The sequence below is a fragment of the Tinamus guttatus genome, unplaced genomic scaffold (genome assembly GCF_059628265.1).
Source record: "Tinamus guttatus ecotype Peru unplaced genomic scaffold, ASM5962826v1 Tinamus_guttatus_pri_ptg000226l, whole genome shotgun sequence".
In the NCBI taxonomy this organism is placed as follows: Eukaryota; Metazoa; Chordata; class Aves; order Tinamiformes; family Tinamidae; genus Tinamus; species Tinamus guttatus.
In genome coordinates this window covers 682,275-700,764 of record NW_028288760.1, presented here as the reverse complement: position 1 = coordinate 700,764, position 18,490 = coordinate 682,275, and the positions used below count along the sequence as shown (strand labels likewise).

The 18,490-nt window shown below is 48.1% G+C and overlaps 1 protein-coding gene across 2 annotated transcripts; it reads right to left on the bottom strand.

The window, feature by feature from the left end:
* Nucleotides 1-847: 847 nt before the first annotated feature.
* USP20 (ubiquitin specific peptidase 20) lies at nt 848-18,439 on the bottom strand. Of its 2 annotated transcripts, XM_088525245.1 has the most exons (26): nt 18,388-18,439; nt 17,607-17,648; nt 15,587-15,686; nt 15,343-15,456; nt 14,965-15,018; nt 14,674-14,736; nt 14,408-14,539; nt 13,710-13,806; nt 13,445-13,514; nt 12,747-12,860; nt 11,529-11,607; nt 9,926-10,355; nt 8,860-8,997; nt 7,602-7,714; nt 7,110-7,282; nt 6,563-6,657; nt 6,066-6,099; nt 5,566-5,611; nt 5,115-5,295; nt 4,537-4,663; nt 4,257-4,426; nt 3,561-3,642; nt 3,083-3,191; nt 2,616-2,718; nt 1,787-1,858; nt 848-1,031 (listed from the first exon to the last, which is right to left on the bottom strand). In XM_088525245.1, the coding sequence occupies exons 4-26, from the start codon at nt 15,421-15,423 to the stop codon at nt 871-873; spliced, it is 2,724 nt and encodes a 907-aa protein (XP_088381371.1). In that variant the 5' UTR covers nt 15,424-15,456; nt 15,587-15,686; nt 17,607-17,648; nt 18,388-18,439; the 3' UTR covers nt 848-870. The 2 variants fall into 2 exon arrangements, with proteins under 2 accessions (XP_088381371.1, XP_088381372.1); XM_088525246.1 differs by lacking the exons at nt 15,587-15,686; nt 18,388-18,439 and having other exon boundaries at nt 17,607-17,728.
* Between the last annotated feature and the right edge of the window lie 51 nt (nt 18,440-18,490).

Sequence of the window (18,490 nt, the reverse complement as noted above, 5' to 3'; positions counted from 1 at the left end):
TGCTACGTCAGCCCACCTAACAGTTAAGCTGCTCATGTGCCACCCCGGTGAGATTAACACCTAGAAGGCTGCATCCCTATCTACAAAGCTGGGAGCTTTAGAGGAAGCAGCACCTCATGAAGGAGAACTTTGTCTTGCTGCTTTGTTCTCTGGAAACGTGCTGAATGTCTGATAAGAGACACAAGGAGGAAAGAGCTCTGCAGGACCATGAAGATGTAGCTATGGCTGGTGGCAGGGGGAAAAGCCTCTTTCAAGATTTCATAGTTGCAACTGAAGTTGCAAGAATTAGATAAGGAGCAAAACTAGGAAGCTGTACCAGCCGCGCACCACCAGCATGAAACTATCTGGAGACCTTGTGGCTTTAGTCAGCTTCAGATAAACAGGTTTCTCTAGTTACAACATTGCGAACTAGAAACATAAATAACGCTTCATTATCTTTATACATTGAATTAGAAAAAAAAAAAAAAGGAAAAAAAAGTGCCACAAACAACCTGCAAAGGAGCAGAGATTCAGTTCACTGGGGACAGGCTGGGAGTGCTGGCTTCTTGTAAGCAAACTGAAGGGAGAGGGATTAAGTCAAATTATTTCCTAGTGAAGTCTGGCTGCAGCCTCCCCAGCATGGCTTTATCCACCGGGGCTGCACAGATGAACTACAGAAAGTCGCTTTCTCCCAGGCTTTTCCAGCACTGTACCTATATTCAAAACCCCGTGAAAGGATGGTGGAGGTCGCTGCCTTCCCCAGCAGCGACAGTGGCACTGCACACACCTGAGCACCGCTCCGAGGAAGAGGTCTGAGCCCTGCAGCTTGCCCAGCCTTGCAGCCCCGCGCGGCCGTGCTCGTCCGTACCTTCCCGCCCCGTCCCGTCCCGCTCACACGGCCCGCGTCTCCGCCTCGATCTTCTGCTCCCCGTGGAGGTTCTCCAGCTCCTGGGCCTGGGCCACGTTCTGCCTGATAGCGATTTCTGGGCCCCCTCCGTAGAGCGTGCTTAAATAGATCCATGTCTCCTCAGAAATCTGCCCATAGTCAGCGCCTGGAGAGGATAAGAGCAGTAATCAGGCATGCGGCTGGGCCCCAGGTGCAGGTGCTTGCTCTGTGCAGCCACAATTTGGAAGGGCTTGTCTGTCACAGCACAGGGGACATCCTCTCCTGCCACGTCTCCCTGCTTGGGCCCAGCACCAGGAGTAGTGGCAGCCTGGAAGGCAGGAGTGGGACCTGCACTGCCCAAATCCACCCACCCCACTCAAGGGGCAGCTCTGCAACAGGCACGGGCAGGGACAGTGGCCCTGGCCAGCCCTCTGCAGTGCCACCTGCTGCTGAAGCCACCGAGGCTCCGCGGCAGTTCGGGGGCTCTCCTGGGTTCCTGCTGCAGCCACATCTTCATTCTCCACAAAAGCAGAGCAGGAGCAGCCCCCACACACGAGGGTCTGCCTGCCCCCTGAGCGAGTCTGGCAGCCCAAGGGGCCTACATGTATATATTAAATATATTATATATGTTCAGCAGATGCTGAAGTCAGAGCAACAGAAAGACAACAATGAAAATGGTAGGAAGGCCTTAGGGAACAGCACCAGCAGCACGTGGGGGCCTGCAGGTTTTACTGTAGTGGGACACAGCAGCAAGTGGGTCGTGCAGGAGCTGCCAAACGGAATGCTGAGGTGGCCAGGGCAGTCCCAGTGCAGAGAACTGTCATCCTCTGCAAAACCATCTTGCTGTGTTCCCACTTCATGATGGACAGATGGATATTTTAGGAACAGAAGCTCAAAGTTAGCAAACACGACAAGCCTTACCCTGCTTAACTTGCACGTGGCCACCTGCTTTTGTAAGTGCAATCTTGCTGTTGTCTATGGGTCCAGGAGGCTCTGCAAGAGGAGACCAAACATGTCAGAAAACCATTCTACTCACACTCATCTTGTGGCCATCTGTCACAGAGACAGCAGAGCCAGTGAAGACTATGGAGAAGCTTTTGCTGGACTGTATAGTGCTCACATTAGAGGAATATTAAAGTTCAGGGGGCTTTAGTGTGGGGGGAAGGCATCATTCATGGAGAAAAACCCAATGTTAATACTAACAATATGTAGAGTCAATACCCTGCCATCAGGTATGGAGGGCTCTAGTAACAGAAAGGGATATTAAACACAGAACCCTACATCAAAGGAATTTCCAAATAGGGAACTCTGACCCATCAGGGAAGGCACTAAGAACAGCAGCAGGACTCAGGGGAATCTGGAGCAGTCAAGTCCTCACCCTCCAGAGTAAAGACATCCACTTCCATTACACAGGAACTGAGAAACCAAAGGCTGATGTTGTTACTGCTGATGCTGGCCCTGCCTGTGCATTTATGCAGCAAGAAGCTGCTCAGCAATGAGACCTGACACCCAAGTGCTGCGTCCTGCCAGGCTCCATTTCCACCAGGTTCAGCTTATTTCCTTGCTTAGACCTCTTGTTCTCCCTGCCTTGCCCTTAGGGACCTGCTGGCAGTCTGAGGGGCTGCTCACTGAGCTCCACTCAGCCTCAGACTGAACCAGGCAGGTGCAACGTGCAGCCAGCAAGTAACCTCCATATTTCCATCCCACCTCTCACCATCTGGATGGGCTCCAGAGGTCTCGGGTTTCTTACCATTATCCTTCCCCTTGACAAAGGCTTCCCACTCGCGGAACCACTGCATGCTAATGCAATAGATGACACTCGGAGACTCCTCTGCCTGGAAAGCCTTGTTCAGCTGGGAGAGCAGAGAGAGGAGGGAAGGATTGAGTCACTGCTGTGATCAGGGGGGGACCCTTCCATTAATTGTGCAGCAGCCCTGCTGCTCTTCAAACTCACCCCTGTAATCCCACCGTCTTCCTCACAAGCTGTTCCTGCTTACTAGGGCAGGCAGGAGACCAGGGAGGTTTCAAACTCCATGTTTCCATGCAGCTACACACAGCATCCCCATGTCCCAGCTGCCCCTCTCCATTCCGTTAGCACGGGGACCCCCAGTCCTGGCCATGCTGCAGAGCATATTCCAGAGGGCAGGGGCCAAGTTTTCCACTACATGTCTGTGATAAGGTCTCCCATTTCCACCTCCAGCTCCTTCCCACCCAAACCTTGATGAAGGTGTCGATCTCGATCCTCCTGCGCTTGGCGAGTGCTTCGATCTCCACTTGGCAGATGGAGCACACGTACAGATGGTTCACAGCAGGGCCCCCGCCGAACCTGAGCCCACGAGGAGGGAAGGCAATGGAGAACTGCGGCGCAATGGAAGGGTTTCCCAACCCTGCATCCTACACACGTGGATTTTTATCTTGATCCAAGTAAGGAGGGGCTGTTTTCTGAATGAGATTGAGTTTATTCTACCCAGCAAGGGCCACAGCGATATTGCTCAGGAACATGGCACTGATACAGCTCACTTTGGTCTAAGTTAGGAGGCCCCATCAATACCACGTTGGCCTGCCCACACACTTATCAGGTGCCATGGGAAGGATTCCCACCTTGGTCAAGGCTGAGTCGGGAAGATGCCAGGAGGGCAGACTAGTCTAGTTACAAAGAACACGGTGGGAGAGGGGACAGAATGGACATCCTCACCTGTTGTAGAGATATTCCCACACATTCTGGGGTAGAATCACCACCAGGTCATCAATGTAATGGTATTTATTGGGAGGGATTCCTGTGAATGAAAAGCAATAGAGTTAACCAGGAAACTTCTCATTGCCAGATAAAGACACAAATAGCAAAAAGGCACCTCTTTCCCAGTGAAAGCTTCCCGATTCTGGAATTTGCTTCCTCTGTTGAAGTAAGATGTCAAGAGTTAATTAATTTGGGAAGTTTCTTAATTAGTGGCCTCAATTTCTAGTCAAATGCTTCATTTTCCAATGGAGATTTATAAACACAGGAGGGTTTCCCAGCATGAAAAAAATCAAGAAGCAGAACAGTAAAACGTGTCTGATATCAGCTCTCTTCAGTAGCACGTGCTCCATTCTCCAAACAAATACTGGAGGCCAACCTCACTGATAAGGTAACACAGATAAATGCTGCCTTATCTGCTTTCCACAGCTTTGTTTTTAAAAACAACCAGAGAACTGAAAATGGTCATTTCCCAGCACTACACATCCCCCTGGGCCTCTGATCAGCAGGACAATGGGGTAATTGTCTTATCTCCCCCTGAGCAAGCTGCAGTTTCTGCCAGGACGAGAGGTGGAGATTTCATCCTCCCCCTGTATTTGTTAACACAGGAGTCGGTAGCAGGGTGCAGCTGGAAGGCAGCCGTGCCTCGTGCCTTACCTCCATGAGAGCACAGGAAGGTGTGATTGGTGATAGGACCAGGCTCAGCAAAGGTGTTGAATTTATTGAGCCACTCCCGAGAGATGTAGAACTGAAGCAAACTGTGCTCCTTCATGCTGGCAAGGGACACAACTTTCTGACGTTCCCGCACGGCCTCTTCGCTGCTTTTCCTTCAGTAGGGAAGAGAAAATGAAGCAATCCTTGAAATTTTAGTTTTCCAAAGACATTTCCAGGTATCCTGCCACCAGCAAGGGACTGCAGCATCCCGGGCACAGCTCACCTGTAGAACAAGACATAGGCTTCTGCATTCTGCACCACGGTCTCATGGACTTCAGTGACGTACTGGTCATCGAACTCGTACCACTGGCCGTTGATGACATTCTGGCAGTAGGCTATGTAATGCCCACCTGCAACAGAGGAAACGCAACACAGCACGCACAGGAGTCAGGCCTGGGATAATGTCAGCAGCAAAGCTAAGCCATGAGCTGCTGGCAGAGGAAGGAGGAAAAGCAAGAGGGGCAAAATTCCCGTTAAGGCAAGCTTTACAGAAGAGGGGGATCCTGGCACTGTCACCCCAACCTGCGCTCCTTGGAAAGGGTTTCTTTAATGAGCACGAGTCCTGGGAAAGGGTCTGAGCCAACCTAACAGCACGGCTGAAATAGCTGCAAGGAATCTGTCAAAAGCTGCTCAGATCCAAGAGGCAGAGGTTGAGCAAGCCTGGGAATGGGAGAGAGGGCCTTGAAAGCAGAGAGCCTTCTTCACCCCAGAATGATGCTGGCGAGCCCGGAAGCACCCTTCTCTTCTCATACTCCTCTGTGCCACAATCGCCTTGGGCACCTGCTGCCAGGAAGGACTTACTGCCTGCCGTGCCGTGGTGGCAGATGACCGACAGGAGATCGTAGGTGGTGATCTGAGACACACACTCCTTGGCTAGGAAAGGTCGCAGATCCAGCCCTTCCAAGGGGAAGGAGACGTGACTGTTGATCTTGAAGGAATACATGACCTCATGCCGGAACCGCTTCAAGTGGATGCAAAGAATCTAAAAGGGCAGAGAACAGAGAGCAAAATTCAGGGTTGCTGATGGGTGCTCTGATGCACCAGCATCTCTGTGTGTTCTCTTCTCGTTGCAAGGGTTCTTTACTCTGTAGTCACAAGTCCTGCTGGTTCATCAGCTTAGAAATCTCTTTTGGTCTACGAAAAGGACATTGCTACCAAAACAGACTGCTATTTCCATTCTACCTCTAGCCTCCTTACCTCCTCAGACAGCAGCAGCTGCGAGAAAACTAGGAAACAGGCTGCTTTTACTCACCTCTGGCAGCCGCAGGACTTTGCAGTACTTCACTCCATTCCGCAGCCTGAGGGAGAAAGAGAAAATAACTGTGAGAAATCCCTAGAGGAAACAGATGCCAAAAGGCAAAGCCACTCTCTGCCTGAGGTCTGTGTCCAGTCTTGCTTGCTCTGCAATCCGAGACAAATCCTGATTTTCATCAGCAACAAATTCAGGCTCTTCGCAGTATCAAATAAAGCACAGCACGAGCAGTCTGTCGGGCCTCTTCTTTCTAATACAATAGCCCCATTTTTTGCCAAGCCACATCCCCACTCAGGCCCCTTCTCTCCTTTCCCACAGCCAGCACGTCTCCTACCTGACATCAGAGATATGTGAAGATCAGAACTCCAGCCTAAGGCAGGGCAGATTTTACATGCCAGTTAGCAGAAACACGCAGGCAGAAGGCATAGCAAAGTGTTTGACAGCTGGACAGAGAAATGACATTGCACAAATATGGCACAGTAGAGATAATGCAGACTTACTTTTTACACCGTTCACAGCTGTACATGTTGTCCCCTGCAGACGAAATAAAAAGAGCCATTAGGCAGTTACCAAACCCCGACTCTGGCAACGATGGCTTCCCCAGGCTGGGTGGGGGCTGAGTTGAGTGGCCTCTTGGGGAAGCCAGGGCAAGGGATCAAACGAGCACTCTCAGTAAGCAAAGACACAATGAGAATGCAGTCAGCCAGCAGAACAGCACAGAACCATCCAAGTGTATACCCCAGATGGTTAAGGTCCTTCAGAATTTAAAAAATGGATAGACACTCTTAATTCATAATAAAAAAGAAGCACCCTTGAGCAGATGGCAGAACTCATTTCTGCCCAGAGAAGGTGAACTACAAGGTTTGGTGCTGCCAGTCTCCTACTGAAACAGAGACAGGCTTTCCAGATTAAATCCACCTCCACAGTGCACATGTGAGACCTTTTTCCATCATTCTTTCTTGTTTCATGCTTTCAGTTGCCACTGAAGCTAACTCACCCTTCAGTTCATCTGCTGCAAAAAAGGCAGCAAGACAATCCTCCAGCGTCACAACAGGACCCCAAAACCAGCTAGGGATACAGGACACCACGAATCTGCAGGAGAGAGGGGATTGAAAGAATTATACATAAACTATCGGGACACTTTGGCTTATAAAATCCCAAATGGTTTAGATTCCTTCAAGCTTGTAGGTACCAAGTTAGCTTTCTAGTCTCATGACAGTCTCCAGAGGTGCAGAGGAAGGAACAACTTCTCCTCAGCTGAGGTTCCTACTGGGATTGCAGAAACTGGAAACAATTTGGCAAACTATGATGGCAATTCAACTGCTTTGGAGGGCAGATATAAGTGAGGGATTATCAGCTGCACAAGAGGTCCCAGGGGGAATGAAGGAACATGAACATCAGCAGCTGGTTTATGTGAAAAGGACAAAACAGCCCTGTGAGATCTGCCCTCCTCTCAGGGACAGCTACGACTCACATTCCTGCTCTCCCCTCCAGCCGTGACAGGGCAAACCCCGGGGGGAAAAGGCCCTGCACAGGCCACGCACCTCCGGATATACTCCATGATGAAGGCAATCCAGCCCTGCGAGGCGTAGTTGTCACCACACGCTCCTGTTTTAGGTGGCACGTTTTGGTAGATGGCAGAGTGCAGCTTGGCCAAGTCCTCCTTTCCAGGGATTGGGAGCGACAGGTCCTGGAATGTCTCCACTGTCGTAGAAACCTGGAAATATCCAAGAGGAAGAGGCCTGGCAGGTTGGCAAGAGGACTTTTTATATTTTTTTTTTCAGTGTGGGAATCAGTTTTCTAATACAAATGTGACACTGCATGGCCAGCTCAGTAACACAGACAAGCAAACAGGCCCCTGCAGAGACAGATTATTTCTTGGTGGGCTTCTCACACCTTACCTGCCACCCACCTACAGTCATTTTAGCAAGTGCACTGCCTCCCCCAGTGCTTGGGAATAGCAGTGCCATCTCCCAAGCGGAGATCTAACAGCTGCAAGGTCGTGCTCTGTGACTGACAACCATGAGGAGACTCACTCTGTCACACGTGAGGCACTGCACCAGGCTGAGAATGGAGCCATCGAAGATGTCAGAGATCACACTGCGATAACGAAGCTCCTTCTTCTTCTTCCCAGAAGCCTGTATCTGGGCTGAGAGAGAGACAGGGAAGCTCCATCACCTCGGAGCACCTGCTGCAGATCTCCTGTCCCAGCAGCCGTGCAGCCACATGGCAGACACCGCTCACGCCAACGGACCAGGGAGCCCATCATGAACTGACACAGGGAACCGTGCTGCTGCAGGTGGCACCAGGAAGGGAGCAGCCAACTGAACCAGCACAAACGTAGCAGCTCTCAGTGGGCAGAAATTGCATTTCTGGAAATCTCAGCTCCATCCTCTTACTTTACATTTAAAAGCCTCATTCTGTCACAGATTCCCTGCATTTTTGAAGCCCTGCACCATGTTCTTCTGAGCGTTACACTTTGCTGCCTCTCCCCCCTCACCTGCTTCTGTACTTTGTCCCTTCCTTTCTGGCATTTACCCCGTGTATCCCAGACATCTTATGCTGGGAAGACTCTCAGCCAAGAACTGGCTGAACACGACTGTTTTGTTCAATAACAAGCCCTCCTTCCTATGCACACACGCACAGACAGGGCTTTTTATCAGGCCAGAACATCTGTGGCTGCGCTGACCTCAGCCAAGGGGCTAGTGCACAGTTTAGGAAAGAAAGCTGCTTATTGCACAGCTGTAGTGGTATCAGCTCACGTCACCGTGTCCGCGGGCCGTGCAAGGAGGACTTAGCTCTCCAGTTTGCTTGGGATGAAAAGAGCAATTTAACAGTAACAGAAGCCTAACAACACTCCCAGCACTGGACTGACATTTTTTAGCCTCATTCTATTATTGTGAGCCCAAAAGATCTAGGAGGCTGGAGACTCCCAGTAACATCATTTACAGTCCCTAGACACGCACAGTGCAAGATTCCACAAAGGGACAGAGATTATACTTGGAACTTCAGAGCTATTTTATTAGTAACAAAGCGCACAGACGTAGCGAGGAAGTAATTTCAGACTCCAAGATATGAGCACACTAGAGTGTCTGTTGTGTGTAGAACCTGACTTCAGCTGCAGGTTTACTAGATTCTTTGCATAACACTATTTTAGAAAGCACTGATGTCCAGGGGAATCAGCCTTTCTTACAGCTGCCAGGCAAGGATCACAACGGGTTCATTCTCTCTCCTGCAAACTCACACCTCCTCCTCCACATCCACCCCAGCACACAGCAGGCACCTTTGTCCTACCTTTCTTGAGCACATAGGAAGGCCCAAGCCTGGCGGGACTGGAGCGAGGGGGGCTGCTGGAGAGCTTGGAGTGCACCTCGTGATGGACCGGGCTGCAGGGCCGGGAGGAGCAGCGCACGTAGGCGTCGTTGTCGGGCTCTGCTTGGGAAACGGAGAGGGAAAAAGCACTGCTGCAAGTGCCAGTTATGCAAGCACAGCCCATTGCAGCCAGCTCTAGCACGAAGCCTCGTGCAGCGCAGCTCAGTACCTACTATCTGTCCCATTTGCACACACTGGCAGACGACAGCCCCAGCAGCACAAGGGCTGTCACACCCAGCCCCATCAGCACAAGGGATGCAGAGCTACACTGAACTGCTAATAATTATATTTAAAAAACAAATCACCATTTTTGTCACACTTGTGACTAATTAGGTTTTACAGCTTGCTCCTGTATCCTTAATCCACATAAACAGCACGGCTGTCTTTAGTGCCAGTTGGCACAGTAAGACTCTTGCATAAAGAAGTGTTGAAAGATCGGGCATGTTCAGCTGGAGGTGACTCCACACCTACATCTTAACTGCTGCTCTTTTCCCTAATGCAAAAAATAAACAAAACCCAACACACAAACCGTGCATCTCCCTGCTCTCTGCACAAGGATCACAGCCCAACATTAACAAATAGCTTCTTGGACTTCTCTTTCACATCCAATGGTTTTTTTGCAAGGCCAGCCTATCACCTAAAGCAAGGTACACATTTTAAACCCCTTTCTTAAATCAGAAATGGGCACGAATACAATGTCTGAAGGTTCAAGACAGGCAGCTTTCACTGCCTTTAGATATAGCCCTCATTCAGCTCCATTGCAAGTTAGCCTGGCCAAACACCTTTCCAGTTCAGTTATGTTTTCTTACAATAGCAGTTTTGCACAAAGGCAGAACTATGGCTAGAAATACTGTGGATAGAAACTCTTTTTTTGAAACTCAGAGAAACACAGTCATACTATGCAGTGTTTACCACTGCTTTACTGTGCTACCTTACTGTAAGAAGAGAACATCTTCTCACAAATAACACAACGGGAAGAGGTTTATACCTGGCGTCCTACAAGGGCTGGCAGGACGAGGAGCAGGGAGCATCTCAGGGGATGCTCTACCCTCAACGGGCATCATGGTAGTGTCAACATCTGCATCCTCATCCACCTGCTCGGAGTTGCTGCGCCGGTGGCCGCAGGAGAACTTGCGGTCCTTCATCCGCTCCTTCTCGGAGATGCCTCTTCCAGCTTCATCCTGGATCAACAGCTCCGTCTCTCCCAGGGAGCCCCCGGTGCTCCGGCTCTGGGCGTCCCCTTCGCCCCTGTCACTGCTGGAGTCGCAGGAGAGGAACTCGTCCTCCGAAGGACTGCGGTCGCCCTCCCGCTTGTCGTCCTGGTCACCAGGGTCCAAATCCCTGGTCTCGGCGACAATCGGCTCCTTTAGCTCCTCGTGGAGCTGGTCCATCAGGCAGCGCAGGAACTCCTGAGTGTCCTGAAAACCAGGAGCAATTTCGCATTAGTTAGAGTCCACCTAGAAGTGGGAAAGGGGCAAAAGAACAGAGAAAGGTCCATTCACAGCCTCTTTCAGTGCTGTCCACAAAAGTTAGCCCCCTCCAAAGGGGTACCACAAGGAGCCCCCTCCAAAGCGGGGTACCCTGCAGATGCACCCACAAGCCTAAGCCTGTCTCCTCAGCCAACAGCTTTAGCTCTAGTGAGGAAAGAGCCACTTTTCACACTCAGGAGGAAAACATCAAAAAGCTGGCGAGCAGCTACAAGGTGCAAACCATGAGCTAGTTTATCTGGGAAGAGACGAGAGGACAGGAGACACCTAATGAAGACAGCAGATCCTTATCCACAGAATACATAAAACACTGTCTTCTACTCATGATCCCTCTCTTAAAGGGGCAGATTAAAATCTTGAATAATCAGGAATGGAACCAAAACCCAAAGACTAAATGCTCAGAATACAGCTCCTAAATTTGCAATACTTAAAAGAGCTGATACAGTGGCATCAAAGGACCTGCTGGAAAGCCACCTGGTACCGTGACAGCTCCAGGCAGTTCATTATGATGTTTCTGTTATTTTAGGGAACCTTGGCTTTTAGCCTTGCTTTCAACTTTATCTCTTTATGGATGACAGTTTTCCAAATCAAAGTACTTTGTATCAAAGATAAATACAGACGTTCTTTCATTAATCATTATTTTTATCCACTGTTTTGACTTGCTATCAGTATCACAGCTTAGATGTACTGTCTACTGTCACTTCTTCTATAAATTTTCCAATCAGTTTGATGTTTACTTTTTATTCTAAAGAACAAATGCTAGAGACTGCAGATTAAAAAAAGCTTCAAAGAAAACAAAGATACTATCTTTGAATGCTGTAATTCCCCCACAAATGAATAAAGAACACTCATATTTTTAACATTTTAGTACAGATTTATCCAGGTTTCCCAGCTCTCATTTAAATAAATAACACCTAACTCATATAGCACATATCAATACATTTCAAAGCTCTTTATAAGGAGGTCACCATCATAATTTTATGGGTGAGAAAACAGACATAGAAAGATATATTGACTCCTGTTTCCAAACACAAGCACCACTGTCGCAGGAAGGAAAACCCCCACCATCCTCGGCATAATGGAGTGGTTTTGTTGAGGCCCCACCTGCTGTGCATAGCCTCGGAACATGGGGTTGACAAGCTTAATTCCATGAGATAGACTGCTTGGAACAACATAACTCGGGCTGTTTAGATACAAAAAAAAAAACACAAAAAACAAACAAACAAAAAAAAAACAAAAAGAAAAAAAGTTAGTTTGCTTCTCAGGCCTGAAGCCAGTTTGTGTGCTACGCAACAGAGCAGGGAGCAGTAACTGCTTAAAGAGGGCAGAAGATAATTATGCACCTGCAACGCCAGGCATATATGTATTTTTTAATCAGCTGAGTGACATACAAATTGAGAGGTAGAAAACATCTCTCTGGCACTTCAGTGCATCCTGCCAGAATCTTTCCCTTGAAGCTTGTCTGTGCTGTGAATTGTCTCAGGGATGGATTCTTCCCAGGGCAGGGTTTTGCAACCAGTTACTTGGCTTGATTTCACAGCAGTGTATCTGCCTCAGAATCTGGGTGGGCTAGCCAGGGATAAGTAAGTGAGGTAAATCAAAACCAATATTTATATGACGTTACACTGCTTCAAAGCCTCCAATCTGCTCCATAAAGACAGTCTACTTCTGCTCTTTATCTTACTTGTCCCCTATGAACAACTAACACAAAGCATGCAGTGCCACACAGATAACCTGGTTTAATTTCTCTTCAGCTGATTACAGTTGCACGGGCAGGCCAGATTTTCAGATTTCAACAGAGCTGCAGTATCTTACACCACCCTTTGAGCTGGTCTAGAATTTGAACCAGTACCAACATGTCCCCGGGTCACCTGCATTTCTACTCTTATTTGTAATATGTCAGTGTCAGATGTGTACTTCTTTTTTCATCCAAATTCTCAATCCCTCTGCTAATCAAAAATAGTGTTATTAAGTGCTGGTCAGTGCATGGAACATGCCCAGAAATAGCCAAGAGTAATCCCTTACCCCACCATTTTCTTCCCTGCCAATAGAAAAGCCATGTGTTCCCATGTGTTAAGCAAATCTCTTCCCTTCTAAAGCATTAACATTAAAAATGCATTCCTTTGATCATGGACATCAATATGCCCACTTTATCACCAGTGACAGGACACAGGATCTTTTAGAGATCCTTGCAATACCCTCTGTGTAGGATCTGAACTGACTGCTCTTAGCACTGAAGCTCAAGGCCCCTCGTAGCTGATGCCACATTCAGAACCAGCAGCAGGACAGAACCTGCTGGGTTAGGTGGGGGTAACCACTCACCGTTTCTTATGCCAGACCTCAGACACCAACTTCTGATAACTTTTGCACAGTGCTGGTTTCTTATCAGTGCGAACGAGTCCACCACACTCCAGAAAAAACTGTGTGAGAGGTGGGCTACAGGAGAGGAAAAGAAAATGAAGAGGAGACTTCAGTGGGTAGAAATTTCTCCTCTGGTTCTAGTTAAGGATTTATCCAAACTTCAGTGCGTGACTTTTTGAAAGCATGCTTAAAATACTTCAACTGAGGAAGTGATTCTAAATGCAGATCTGATTCCTAACTTGCTCAGATCGAAAGAGCTGATCTGAATCTGCTCCCAGTATACAGAAGAGAGCCTATAGTTTCTCAGCAGGATGTCTACAAAATATTTTAGTATACAGGTTGTTAGAATTATATCACTGGGGAAAATAAGAGATGTGATGTGTTCCCATGAGTTAAATCCATTTCTCTCACAACGGAAATTATGAAATTTTACTTCCAGTAGCCATAAGTCAGCCATTTACTCAGTTTCCTACAACTCAGTTCCTCTAAAACTTTTACTGCCCTAAACAAACACCATACTTTTCGTACTCCTTTTCTGCACCTAGCCTGGCTCATTTCTCTTTGCATGCCTCATGAGGAAGGTCTCAGATCAGAAATGCCACTTCTGATGTTTAGTGAAATCTAGTATAAAGACTCTACTGAAAGGCCCTAATGCCTACCAGTTAGAGAGAGCCTGAAGTGCTGCATTCATGTAGCAGGAGTTCCCAAGATTTTTCATTCCAGTAAGGCCTAAAGCACAAACAAGAGAGGCGTGAAAGACTTCCCAGAACTGCTGTGTTCTACAGCCCTCCCCAAAGGAGAGGAAATTTGGCCCTTTCTAGGCAGGTTCTGCACTCTGTTCTCATTGAAACTAGCAGCCTCTCAAGGCAGGCTGTGCAGACTGCCGAGCTACTCTCTCCACACATGAGCTGGCTGCTCTGTTACCTCTTGGTTTCAAATCATCATCCTCTGATTCAGATTCAGCTTCATCAGCCACTGCAATTGGAACAGCTTTCAAAGGGTGAGCAGGCAATGGAGAATCCTAGATTAAACACACAGAAAGAGAGTGTCAGTGAGAGTCCTGCTCTAAAAGACGAGGTACAAGTGATATTATCTGTATATATCCACATCTAGCAGGCTTAAAGAAAGCACATCGGGAAGAGAAGGAGCAATTGCACCACCTACCCTTCTCCCTAACTCCCCCACTGCAAGGGAGCAGGAATAGGACCATTCCTGCTTCCGCTGCATCAGAAATCTGCAGCATCGTCACTAGAACATGTGCTTCTACTCTGACAACTAAAAAAATTTGATGGACCATGCAGTGAAAATAGACATGACAGCTGTTGTGGTTCCTCCCGGAAACAGATGCCCTCTGAAAAGGGCTAAAAAGATTACTTTTATATCCTTGGTTTTTTGATTGGTTGTTTTTTTTTTTTTTTTTTTAATTTGGAAGTCTTTTTGCTGGGAGATTCTATATAAGGCAACCTATTGATTCTCTGACTAAGGACCACAGTTGAAAGATTTCCTATCACAATAAGAGCCTGGACAATAGTGGAAACCTCTTGGCTGATTCTGCAACAAGTAAACCAAAACGCTGAGGCTCCCTGCGCCGCGTCCCCGGCCACGCGGGCAGGCGCACGCACCGGGTCGGTGAATTTGGCTGGCGGCGACGGGGCGCGCGTGGCCAGCCGCTGGTCCAGGAAAACCTCCTTTTCACAGGCATAGCACCAGACCCGGAAAGTGGTCAGGTTCACAGTCAGGTTGTGCTTTTTGGCCTAAAAAGGTGAAACAACGACATGATCGGTCGACAGCTGAACTCAAAGGGAAGTACAAAACTATGGGAATAATACAGATTAGGATTAGGTAATGGGGGAAATGCAGCGCTCTCTGCCTTAAGAGAAATGCTCACCTGTGCATGAAGTGTGCTGTGGTCAGCAAAGGATTCCCCACAACCAACATAAGGACAACCAACCTAGTGAGAGAGAGGAGCACAGGTACAGCAGGCACTCCGGTACCACATTCCCACTCAGACTGCCAGAGGGAAATCACCTATGAGAACTGCTACATTTTGGCATGTTCTGACAGTATCAGCATTTAATCTAGGGAAGCTTTTTCTCAGAATCCTATCAAAAAAACTGTTAGACACATGTCCTGTAAAATCCCCTTGCACACAAGGACACAGATATCAAGTTATTTTTACCTGAAGACAAGCCCAGAGATTTGGTCCCACAGCTCCACAAGACTGGCAAGTTCCCTGCAATCACAATCAAAGGTTTGTTTGTTTAAGTAATCTAGTTCTTCAAGAGTGAGAAACTTCTCTACAAGACCTCCCCAAGCACCACCTCAGAGCATTTTCTTTCTTAAAACCACACCTCTAATTAAATATACACTTTGCAGTGTGTTGGATAAGTGACACATTTGAGCAGGATAAAATGAGAGGGAAATATACACCAGGTGGGATTGACAAAGGCTCCCTTTATGGAACACTTGCAAGGTATTATCACCTTCCCAAAACAAACATGCACAGCCATGCACAAAAGCAAAAAGGGAATGAAGTAACAACTAAAACACCCTGTACCTTAGATTTGAGCAGCAGATCATCCCTAGTCACCTCTCCTATGGAATCCAGGTGAGGACAGATGTCTCTGGTATCCCCCATTCTCACCAAGGTGCACTTGGCAGCAGAAAGATTCTGGGACAGGAAAGGAAAGTTCTGTTGCATGTCCAGATTTGCTCTCACCGACTGGGAGCACAGCTGAGTACAACTGCCAACTCAGTTTCTGTGTGCAAAGGGCTGGATTTGCTGCAAACGGTAAACTCACAGCTCAAAATGAAAACAGCAGTTCAGTGACACGCTGTGTCTCTCAATCTCAAAGCCTCAGACTCTCTGGATCAAACAGCATCTTTGAGTGAGGAAGTCTCCTAAAGCAATAAATAAAAATCTCCCCTTAGTTCATGAACATTTTGCATAGCTTCACTGGTCCTGCACACCGTGCACACACCATATTAAGTTGAAAACAGGCTGATAAACTAGACTTTACCCCCTGGAAACTAGGTTTTATACCCCAGCTCAGCAGGTAGGATGTGAGAACAAATGTGGTGACCGGAACTTATATCCTGCTGCCAAACATTAACGTGCAGCAAGAAAGAGATACAAATCTAATGAGCTTGCCTGCATGAAACTTAGATTAAGAATCAAAGCGACCTGCATTCAAGACACAAGCATTTTGGCATGTGGTGTCTAGAGACTCCATACTACCTATACCATGCTGATCCGAAGACAACATTTAATTAAGATGTTACTTTGGGGGGGTTGGATAGATGACCTCTAGAGGTCCCTTCCAACCTTAAGCATTCTATGATTCTATGATACTTTATCACTAAAAATGTGATTAGTGTTTGAAATGAACGTGGGTTGGAGAGAATCAGACTTAAAACATCTGTAAAACTGATAATTGATTTTCAGTCTCTGGGGATTTTGCCAATAAAAAGATAGATGTCTAACAATGAGTCCCATAATTCTCATATCTGCATGCTTACAAGCACAAAAACCACTTTCATGGTGATCTATGCATATTTGAAAACTGTAAACACGCCTCAGTAGCTTGCAGGAATAGAAGGAGACAAAAAGAGTTTGTGCTTCATAAGCAGAGTTTAGGGAAACTCAGCTATGCCTGTCAAAAAATATATATATCTATTAACAATACAGGCCAGGATCCAAAATATTATTATTGGCTGGAAATTAAGCAGATATAAAAAGCCTACATCATTAAGGAAAGAAAAAAAGTTGAAATTTTTGATGAGCTGTAAGTTATCAACAACTCCAGCAGCGTGCTCACTGCTCTTATGTTTTCACATTTTTAGGACATTTGAAAGAATTCCCAGTGTTACGTGCTCCAAGTCATTGATGGAAACATAACAATAAGCAAGTTGTTTCAGCAATAGTTATCCTAGGAGCTGAAAAGCTTGCCTAGCACATGGCCTTGGCAGAACACAGGTCTCCGAGAATTTTGTTACTATATTTTTCCAGCACTTTGAACTAACTGTGAACTAAAGCAAGACTGGAGGGGGAAGGAGTCACTGCAAGTATCAAAGAAAGCAACTGTAGTTGTAACAAGGAACTTGGTCAGCTGTAAGGACATGCTTAAACTACGGAATAATTTCAGGCAGCTTCACAGAGAAACCAAATGATGTCACGTTACGTGTGACAAGCAACAAAGCCAGAGTATCCTGGACTAATGCACAAAACTGGGACACGTTCAGGCTCCAAATCCCTCCATCAAAACTGCCCCCTTTTCCCAAATGCATCAGCTGAGTCAACAACAACAATAAAGGGCCATCTTTGTTATTTTCTTTTCCTTCCTTCTTCCTCAATTTCTCATCTATTCCCTGGAGATACAGAAAGTCAAATGAACAAAATATTTTAAAATTAACTCCAGGCCCCTTAATCATTGCCAGTTTAAGCTAAGTGTTTCTGGAGCACGCTATGCTCAGCACCATGCTCAGCCTTGTGGATGCGGACGGTTTTACTGAATTCTGTAGGACATATCACCTATTTAAACTAAAAATGCTTTAAATTTTTCCCGCATTGCTGATCTTCCCACTTACAGCTTCTCTTTTGAAATAAAGCAGGAAAAAAGTCCTTTTATCCTCTCGGCCCTGACTGACTGAAGCAGGGGAGGTTCAGAAACAGCTCTCAAATCCACAGCGCTGCCAGCAGAGCCTCACCGCAACCCACAGCTCTTCATCGTAGCTGAAGAAACCCGGAGCTTGGTAACGAGGGCGCTGCCAGAGAGCCCCGCTCTGTCAGGACGTACCGAGCGCGACGGGAAAAGCACCTACCTTAAAACAAGTCCCTCGTCAGGCTGCCTTTCTCCAGGAGCCCTGTGGAAAATAGACCAGGAACACGTCAGAACAAGTCAAACAGTAACTGCAACCTACTTTCAGTTGCTGACATTCCTGCCAAAAAAGCAGTGTCCCTGCCGTACGCTGTAACACTTTTCTGTGTTTTGCTGCTAAAAGCGGCGTGTTTTTGCTTTTTGCCTGCTGGCAGCTTCCACGGATTTCCGATAGACGCAGATTTACAAGGCGCAGTCCCGGGATTAAACACCCGCACGAACACAGGGGGGTCTCTGCAAACCAACGGCCCCTCCGCTCGCTCCCGCTGCACGGGACAACCCCCCTCCGCGGCGGCCCGAGGCCCCCGACGGCTCCCGAAGGGGCCTCCCGACAACAACGCGGCACCGAACGGGCTCCGCGCGGCGCTCGCAAACCCCGGGGCAGACAAAGGGGACCCGCTTCACCCGCCGGTCGCCAACGGGGCCGCGGCGGCCGGTGAGGCCGCTCGCCCCGGCCGCGATGCTGCATCATCCCCGCGGGCCCGGCCGCCCCGCACCTGCGGCCCGGGGAGGAGCCGCGGCGGGAGGCGCTTCCCGCTGCCCGCCCCCCGCCGTTATTTAACCCGCTGTTCTTGGTGTTATTACTATTATTATTATTTTGCTCTTCGCGGAGTCTCCTCTCCCCTCCCCAAGCGAGCGAGGCGGCGCTTCCCTCCCGCCCCGCGCCCCGTTCGCGCTGCCCAGGCCCGCGGGCGGATTAGGGGGGCGCCCGGGCACAAACTCACCTCTCCGGCAGCCCGCTCGCGGCGGGGGCGAATATCGGGCTTTGGGTATATGATTCTACACATATATTGTATATATTACACGTGTGTGTGCATCGGTACGGGC

Coding starts and splice junctions, on each gene's coding strand:
- USP20 (XM_088525245.1), bottom strand. CDS start 15,423: ATGGGGGATACCAGAGACATCTGTCCTCACCTGGATTCCATAGGAGAG. Junction 14,737..14,964: donor ATCTCTGGGCTTGTCTTCAG/GTAAAAATAACT, acceptor CTCTCTCACTAG/GTTGGTTGTCCTTATGTTGG. Junction 5,296..5,565: donor AAGTCCTGCGGCTGCCAGAG/GTGAGTAAAAGC, acceptor CTGCCCTTTTAG/ATTCTTTGCATCCACTTGAA.